The sequence below is a fragment of the Equus asinus genome, chromosome 18, assembly GCF_041296235.1.
Source record: "Equus asinus isolate D_3611 breed Donkey chromosome 18, EquAss-T2T_v2, whole genome shotgun sequence".
Lineage (NCBI taxonomy): Eukaryota > Metazoa > Chordata > Mammalia > Perissodactyla > Equidae > Equus > Equus asinus.
In genome coordinates, this window is record NC_091807.1 from 31,392,037 (window position 1) to 31,401,212 (window position 9,176).

The window sequence follows — 9,176 nt, forward strand, 5'->3', positions numbered from 1 at the left end:
TCCAATTGTAAAACAAAGTCAACCTTCCTTTACACAGCTTCAAGGTCACGGTCATGGCCAGCCCTACGACCCTCCAGTGATTTTAGAGAACTGTAACTTCTGCAGCCGCCATGCAGGGTTGAATTCAAATCCTGGCTCTACCTCTATCATCCTGAGCTCTTGACCTCTCTGTGCCTGGATTGCCTCCGCTGTCAAGGTTATAGTACCTTCTCCAGCGGGTTGTGGCAATAACTACCTGAGGCTAATACAATAAAAGCATCTGAGAAGGCCCTGGCACGTGGTAATACTCAATAAGTGTTAGCTCTTATTAAGCACCGCTCTGCCAAATTCCAAGGACTCCCACCATGATAGAAAAGGATCTTTTGGTAAGTAGAGTTTGGTTAGCTCTTTTGAGGTGTTTACATACTTTGCTGGACTTGCTTCCATTTCCTCCGTATAGTAGCCAGTTTCTATTTCAAAAGATGATAATGTTCTTATAAAGTCATTTGGAAATTGTCCAAGAGAGGCATATTTAAACAAAATTTGCCTTATGCAGAGGTGGTCAGAACAGGGTCACTTGCCTTGAATCATACTGGCCTTCCTCTCAACCTACGCCAACCACCCAGGGATGCCCACGTTCGTCTCATCTCTCTGGGATGCTTTCCCTCCAAGCAAGTTCTGGCAAGAAATGGTGCTGTCCATTGAGACTTTTCCTGGGAGGGTCAGTCACTGTGCCCAGGCACTGTGCTGGATGGAGCTGGCATTACGGGGCCTGAAGAGGGAACTCGTGCTGCCTCTGCCCAATGCCAGACTCCAAGCAGGCACACCCCATCAGGCTCCAAGGTTAATTCCCAAATGCCGGTCAGTGTTTGACTTTCCACATAAGATTAGATTAAACATTTGGGTTCATAAAAGCCTAGGATTGCCGGCTGCATCTAGCAAGGGCTTAATTGGCTGCGAGTTGAGAGTGCCCAGCCCACTGAGATTTATGCACAATCCTAAGAGCTCGACAACACCAACAAGAAGGTTCAGATCAGCCTAGCTTTTTAGCAAGGAATTTCCCACTGCCCACACACTGCCTCGGTAAGTTTCCATTGCAAATTCTTTATTTTTTGAGGAATTAAGTAATGAAGCTCTCTATTTTCCTTTTCCAGAAAATTATAAAAGGAATGATTTTTGTGGCATAATACCTAGCCCTTCGTTTCTTCCTCCCACTCTCCCCCCTCCTTCCCTCCCTCTCTTTCTTTTTCCTCTTCTTCTTCTTTTTTTTTTTCAGTAGTATTTCCTTACTCATTCCTTCAGTAATTGCCTTTGGATGAAATTTTGGAAGTTTTTTTATGGGAGTTTCATGGTAAATGTAGATAAGTGTATCTTTTTTCTATTCTTGATATAAAAATGAAAGACTTTGCTGCCTTCTGCAGGCTCAGGTGATGCTAATGATCCACCATGTTTCAAGAAGACAGAACTTTGGATCTGGGGATCAAGTGGGTGTTACTTTCCTCATAGTGTCCAGATTGCCCTTGTTATGAATTACACACACTGTGACAGGCACAGCTGGAATAAGGGAATTATTATGTGTCCAAAGAAAGGGCAGAACTAATTGACGTGCATGAGCTCACCCATGGTCTCGGTCTCATTTCTTTTGCCCAGTTGAGCTCACCAGCCACAGGCGATATAAACAGGGAGTTATTGGAACGTGTGACCTCTGCTAGGACAGAGTGGGTGCTGGGTGCTAGGCTGGGTGACTTGGGTTTCTAGTCCCCAAGTTGCACGTGGCCAACATGCAAACCTTGTGACCTTGGGTCAGTGATTGAAGCTCTGTGGGCTACAGTCACTCCACCTGGCAAGTGAATAGTCCAGCCTAAATAATCTCTTGGGGCCTATCCTGGTTTTTGAGCATGAATTATTTATTGAAAATGCCCCAAAATATAGGACTATATATATTAGGTCAAACTATATGAAGTTGCCAGTATTTGACCATTTTTAATTTATATAAAGAGCAATTTAATATGGTTTAATGGAACATTAATAATAGTTGCCTTCACATTACTGAAGTAAACACCAATTATGGTATTCTCTCTAGAGGAGGGAGAAGTATGTATACCAAATATAGTCAAGGTCTACCAGCTAAACAGTTACTCTGGATATCAGAAATGTAAATTTATTTGAATATGTTTTAGCATAATGTCCACCAATGAAACTGCTTTCACACACTGTGGTTTGTTTTTTCGTGTGCTCCTGGAACAGACAATGGACTGCTCAGTCATGTCTCATGCAACAGAGTTCAAAAACCGAATCCCCCTTGGACTTGACTTTTTCAGCCTGGCCAGGGGTCAGCACTTGGGGACTTAACCCCCTTAGGATCTTTTCGGCTCTGTGATTAAGCCTCTCCTGATCTGCCTAGCAGAGGCCTTTGTCCACGTTAGAAGAGCTAAGAATCAGTGGTATTAGCGCCAACAGGTCGGTGAATGCTACCACACCCGCACCTTCAAACAAACCCAAATGACTCCAGTGGAATTGGGCACTGACGTCCCTCATCTCAGAGAGATTTTTTGCAGAGATTCTGGAGGGGCTTTGGGAGGCTCAGGAGGCCCCTGAAAGTGAATGTAGAGCTTCGTATGTGCATATGTACACTTTTCAAGGGATCTGTGAACTCTTCCTCTCCCCTCCCCTGAAAATGAGTTAAGAATCACTGTTCCCATAGTTTCCAGTCGAATTCCACAGGACGCGGAGAGAAACACTCATTCATCCACCAAACATTTAGTAAAGGCCACTATGTCCCAACCACGACGTTGGGCCCTGGGATTCAAAGACAAATAAAACAGTCTCAGCCCACCATCAGCTCAGGCTCTCGTGTAATGATGATTCTAATGACTGACGCTCTCTGAACATCAGTTTCCTTGTCTCTAGAGTGGAGGTAATAACCCCAATGTCATGGCGTGGTTCTGAGCATGGCATGAATGAGCACACAATAAACGGGTAATTGAAAACAAGCAAGCAAACATGGCAGTTTGCAGAAGAAGCACAGACAAGGGGTCTCCAACCCAGACTGGGAAGCCAGGGAAAGGCTGGGGGGTGAGTTTTCTGAAACTACAAGAGCATACCACTTTCTTGTGCATGTGAGTCAGGAAACATTCAGCTCCTTTGTCCTGGAGAAATTGTATTTCTTTCTTCTTCTGCGGGACAACATAGGCAAAGTCATTGAGAAGACCAGGGTTACTTCAGTGCTCCCTCCCTTCTCCTTTGGGACCCAATTCCCTCCCCCTCAATATTTAAAGTGCCCCATCCTCATTCTGGCTGTGGACTCTCAGCCTTCCCTTGAGGCACCCCATCCCAGATGGGCTTGCTAAGCATCGAAACATACCTCTCCATGTCCCCATTCCTCAGAGCCCTGAAGGAAGGGGACTAATGACTGAGCACTTCTTATGAGTCAGGCACTGACCTGGGTTTTCCACAGGTGGTGAAAAGCTAACCAGCTGCTTTGATGAAAACATTCGCAGAAGGATGTTGGCAGTGAGTGTGGCCTGTCCTATTGCCCATCCCCTATCACACTGGGACCTTTACTTCCTCCACTCAGAGGAGCCACTGGTGAACTCCAAGCACAGCTCACAAAGGAGACACATGGGAAGCGGGGTGGGGAGAGAAGCTCAAGTCACTTAGGAGCTTGCAGCGCCACCCTCTCTCTGGGGGAGCCCAGATCCAAGGCAGGGCCTCATGAGGCCCAGTGCATACTGGAGTTGCTTCAGAGAAGTGCTATCCAACAAGTGAAAGTAGCTAGAATAATTCCAATATTGACAGGATCTCAGAAAGAACCCTACAAGGGATCTGAGTCTCTACCTGGAAGAGGTTCGTTCTTCCCCTTCTTGGTTTCTTCCTCCTCCACAGTTGTTCAGGACACGCCCCCATACCAGCTTCCCTCAATGCCCATCCCTGTGACTTTCCTCTGCCCCATTACCAGCCCTTTATTTTGTAAACTTAGATCTTCTGGTTCTTTTCCAGTTGTCTCTATGTTCTACCCATTTTCCAATTTGGCTTCACAAAAGGAAACTGAAATCTCTCTGGAGGGTGAGCAGGGGGACAGATAAGCTGGCAAAATCACAATTTGCTTCATCGGATGATGAGGTGGAGAAGGGTTGGCCGAGACGGAAGGTAGGAACGCTCGCAGGTGAAGTCATCCTGCCCCGTCGCGTTTGTAAGACCAGACCCGACACAGCACAGAGGGTGTGGGTAGTTGTCTTTCGATTGATGAAACAAGGGTGAACTCCCCCAAAATGAGTAGACTTTGTCTCTCCAAGGGTTAGGAGCCAGTGGTGAAGTCTTGAGTAGGATTAAAGCCACTTATCTACACTCTTTCAGTGAACTGTATTATTTTAAGTGGGGAAAAGCACGTCTCTATTACATTTCTTGGAATATGAGCTTGGCCTGGCTTTGAGGCAATCATCTACTTGTTAAGTTTCTTTTCAACCCACTAGGCTTTGCGTGGAGGTGAGAAGGAGAGGAAGATCTTAGAGCTCTTTGAATAATAGAACTTAAAACAGACTGAGAAACATATTATCTTAGTGACAGTAACTCTCAATGTGGGAAGTGTTGGGAAGGCATGTTCTGTGGGAGAAAGACCTGGAAGTTTGTCTGTCCCCCTTTCCAAGGCAGGGAGGTCTGAAACATCTCTTTTCATAGGACGAAAGGAAGACACATGTTAAAGAGAGGGGACACTCCTTTCAGAACAGTATCAGGCAAACCTGTGGTTGGGTCCTTTGGGCTTGTATTGACTGGGTGGACCTGCAGGTCCCAGCCAATCACAGGTTTCCTTCCTGCCTGTAGTCCTTCTGGTTCTGTTCACACCTCCATGCCCATTTATGAACCAGGTTCAGCTCGGTCCTCTGAGCTCCTTTATCACTTGTTCATACCTGTCACAACTCTTGGGACTTCGCATTGTCATCTGTTTGCATCTCTCCCACTACACTGAGCTTCCACAGACAGAATGCTCGTATTCATCATCTCGGCATTTCCAATGTCTAGCATGTCCCTGGCACATTAATTTATTCATCAGACATTCATTGGGTGCCAACTATGTGTCAGGTTCTGTGACCGACATTGGGCTGGGCCAAGGTAGACAAAGGGGCTTTGAGGCCTGTCCTCATGGAGATGACAGTCAAGAAGGAAAGATGAGACCAGAAGCCAATAATCACACACACGCAGACACAGACACACACCAGTGATTGATATGCACAATTGCCACGTATTGCAAAGAGTGCTTTGAGGAAAAATAACAAGATGCTCTTGGAGAAAAGCGGTGGTGGGAACCAACTGAGAGCAGGGCCAAGGAAGTTTTCTTAGAAGTGACAGTTAAGCTAGGACTGTAAGGGGCAGAGGGTAGCAGAGGGACGAACAAGGCAAGAGTATTCTACTTTGAAGGAATAGAATATGCAAATATCCTGAAGCAGGAGAATGTTTATCGACTTGCAGGAAGGAAGGCCCAGTATGACCAGATTGCTGTGAGTGTGGGGTAAATGGGGAGGTGTTCAGGGATCGGCTCAGGTCTGGCCAGGTGCACCCCGATAAGAAATTAGGATTTTATTTTAAGACCAACAGGACGGTGTTGCATTGTTTTAAAAGCAAGGGAATGATACCACCCTATTTCTGTCGTAAAAAGAGCATATTGACTGCTGTGCAGGACAGACGTGCCCCCCATAAGATGGCTTCGGGGAGAGCTGTGTTGGATTGCGTTGTATCATCCCCGTGAGAGATGTTGGCAGCTGGGCAGTGATAGTGAGGATGGAGAGGAGAGCTGGATTTGAGAAATACGAATCATCTCTCAGGTTGTTTCTTTGTATCGCTTACCTAAAATACTTCTTTCAAATTTGGATGTACATACTCATCTCTTTGGGATATTTGGAAAAAGAACTGCCTAGACACAGGAGATGAAACAAACCACAAAATCTGTCAATGCTCTTGCAATCTTCTGCCCCGTAATTCTCTAAAAACACGGGACATACATGAGTCACTGTTTCATTCAACTGGTGTTTGTTGAACGCCTGCTATGAACAAGGCATTGTGCTAGCCGTTGTGAGGTTACTGATCTATTTAAAAACAAAGTAATGCAAGATTAGTGATGAAAATTTGGAACATTAGAAAAGTATAAAAAAGAAAAAGAATTTTCTTTAAACATACCTCCCACTATCAACATTTTGAAACGTTTATTTCCAGTCTTTTCCATTTTCATAGGCATGTACACATTTATTTACGTATATAAATTGGGAGCATACTATATATAGTTTTATCTCTTCCATTAAACTTTTATTGCAAGATGTCAAGTATGCAAAAAATTCATAAAATGCATATGAAACGTTTAAAGGATAACAAACTATGCACTCAATCAATCACCAGCCAGGTTAAGAAGAAATAATATTACTTCCCCCTCGGATGCCCCTCCCTCCATCCCTTAAGGTAGCCAAATGCAGAAAGGATCCGTTTTCTTAACCTTGTTCAACTATCTTATGATTTAAATTGCAGCAGAAGGGCAAGATGCCCACTTTATCCAATTTGACACAGACCCTGGAAGATGTCTTCAAAAAGATTTTTATTACCTATATGAACAATTGGCGCAGGAACACGACAGCTGAGCAAGAGGCCCTGCAAGCTAAAGTGGACGCTGAGAATTTCTACTATGTCATCTTGTACCTTATGGTGATGATTGGAATGTTCTCTTTCATCATTGTAGCCATCCTGGTGAGCACGGTGAAATCCAAGAGACGAGAACACTCCAACGACCCCTACCACCAGTACATCGTAGAGGACTGGCAAGAGAAATACAGGAGTCAAATTTTGAATCTAGAGGAACCAAAGGCCACCATCCACAAGAACATTAGTGCAACCGAGTTCCAGATGTCGCCTTGATAAGCAAGAGAGCCATAAAGCCAACCCGTGACATCCAGGCACGAAGGGATGCCCGTGCCATGGAGCAAATTCAAATTGTCATTGCTCAGAAGACATTAAGTTCCCTGGTCTTTGTTGAGAATTTCCATGGAGATCATGTGGTTGGTCAATTAAGACAGATGACATTTCAATCTCAGTGATTCGTGCTTCTCGGCAGAGCAAAATGTTTGATGCCGAAGACCTCTTTTACTTTCTGTACAATGTAAATGTCATTTTAATCAATGTCAACAGTGAAAATAAAGCCAAATTTGAAGTAAAGTGCCTGGGCAGTGGCAGTGAGGGTAGAAAGGAGAGATTAACAAATCACTGGACGTTCTTTCTCATGAAACATTATTTTGTCTGTGACTAATTCAATTTATAAATAACCCAGATGTATTACCCAGAAGCTGAGGTTCAAAAATCTATCACTTGCTACTGGATTGACACAGGAGCATTTCTTTATTAATTCATGAACGTATATTTTGAAATGATGAATGAACAGAATCATGGGGTTACTTTACGTGTATTGTTTTCCTGGCATTTAGTTTATCTGGAAGTCTGAAGATAGAACAAACATTTCACAAGGGAAAATAGTCCACACCAGAGATGCAGAATCTTTAAGAACTACCCAGTGCAACAGAAACATATTTTTAAACGAATACTTAAAGTTTTAGAGAAAATTAACTTTTAAAAGTTCTCATTATTTTAGAAAAAATATGAAGTTGTAACATTACTTTATAAGCAACCTATTCTTTTCACTCAATTTATTTTCTATTTACAATTACTTATTTCCACTTATGTTTTGAGAGACGAAAGGTATAGAAAGTGTCTAAATTGCTGATGTCTGTTGAAAAGCTAGACAGTATCTTCTTAATATTTTGCACCTTGGGGTTCACGATATCATAGGATGTCAGGGAGGCACCTCATATTCTCATCATATCATTTCATTTATAAATAGGAATCTGCAGTCCAAAGATTAGGTGCCTTCATTCATTAATTCGATAAGCAACATTTAACATCTGTCTACTTGGGTCACCGGCCTAGACCCCAGAAATCTAGAGATGAACGAGACTCCCTGAGCTGGAGGAACACACTGAGTAGAGAGGGAGTCCTAGACATAAACACCATGATGACATAACGTGACAAGGTTATGAGAGAGATCAACACAAAGTGGGCAGAGCTATTGCAGGGAAACGAGGGGAGGCCTAATGTGGGTCATGGTCTACTCAGCAGCTGAGAGTAGGAAGTCAATGCAAGACAGGGGTATGTGGCTATAGCTTCGTGCCTCCTAGCTGACCCTTTTCTCCTCCCCCATGTCCTCATCTGCTCAGACAAGGCAGGGCAACCGTGAGCAGGGCCTCAAGTCTTAGGGCACTAAGACAAAATTCAAAATTGGAGCCCTTCTTCAAGGCGTGCTTGTAGGACACCTTACATCGACTACAGGCTTTATCTGTTTAGAGTGAGAGATTTACAGTATCTGTTTCCTAAAAACAAACGTGCAATTATACTAACACAAGCATTAAATACAGTGTTAGGGAAAGTCATTCATATTCCAAGAGCAGATATGGCAAGAGTGGCTTCCTTAGATCAGAAACCCAGAAATGCTGTTCCACAGGGAAAATTCATCCCAGTGCGCCCCGAGCAGCAATCCAGGCTAAAAAATCCAGGCCTTGGGTTGGATCCCAGACAGGGATCCGAGGTTTCCACCAGCTGACAAAGACTGTCTTCTTGACCAAACTTAGTCACGCTCCTCTGAGCACTCTTCTCCACTAGGCCTCAACCTTGGCCTATAAAAACTGCAGACTCAGGGCTGGCCTGCTGGTGCAGTGGTTAAGTTCGCACGTTCCACTTTGGCGGCCTGGGGTTCGCCAGTTTGGATCCCAGGTGCGGACATGGCACGGCTTGGCAAGCTGTGCTGTGGTAGGCGTCTCACATATAAAGTAGAGGAAGACGAACACGGATGTTAGCTCAGGGCCAGTCTTCCTCAGCAAAAAGAGGAGGATTGGCAGTGGATGTTAGCTCAGGGCTGATCTTCCTGAAAAAAAACAAAACAAAACTGCAGACTCTTGGCACAAATGGTTTCATCCTCCTCCCCACACTAAGAGACTGGAACAAATACTAGCATAGTTTCTAACAGCTCAAGGTTACATCTCTAAGAGGATCCTGCCCCCCTTAGAGTATCTGCCTGAGAAAGCTCCATGCTGCCAGAAGAATTTACAGTTCATTCCAGCCAAAACCTGGTGGTAGGCAAATCAGCCCCCTGAATCCCCTCTTGGAGCAGT

General features: G+C 44.4%; 1 protein-coding gene across 1 annotated transcript; it reads left to right on the plus strand.

The window, feature by feature from the left end:
- The first annotated feature begins 981 nt into the window (after positions 1–981).
- On the plus strand, positions 982–7,026 carry KCNE2 (potassium voltage-gated channel subfamily E regulatory subunit 2). The gene is made up of 2 exons (XM_014843719.3): positions 982–1,062; positions 6,493–7,026. The coding sequence occupies exon 2, from the start codon at positions 6,505–6,507 to the stop codon at positions 6,874–6,876; it is 372 nt and encodes a 123-aa protein (XP_014699205.1). The 5' UTR covers positions 982–1,062; positions 6,493–6,504; the 3' UTR covers positions 6,877–7,026.
- Positions 7,027–9,176: the final 2,150 nt, after the last annotated feature.

What these genes read in the sequence shown, in the direction of transcription:
- KCNE2 (XM_014843719.3), top strand. Translation starts at nt 6,505, where the DNA reads ATGCCCACTTTATCCAATTTGACACAGACCCTGGAAGATGTCTTCAAA.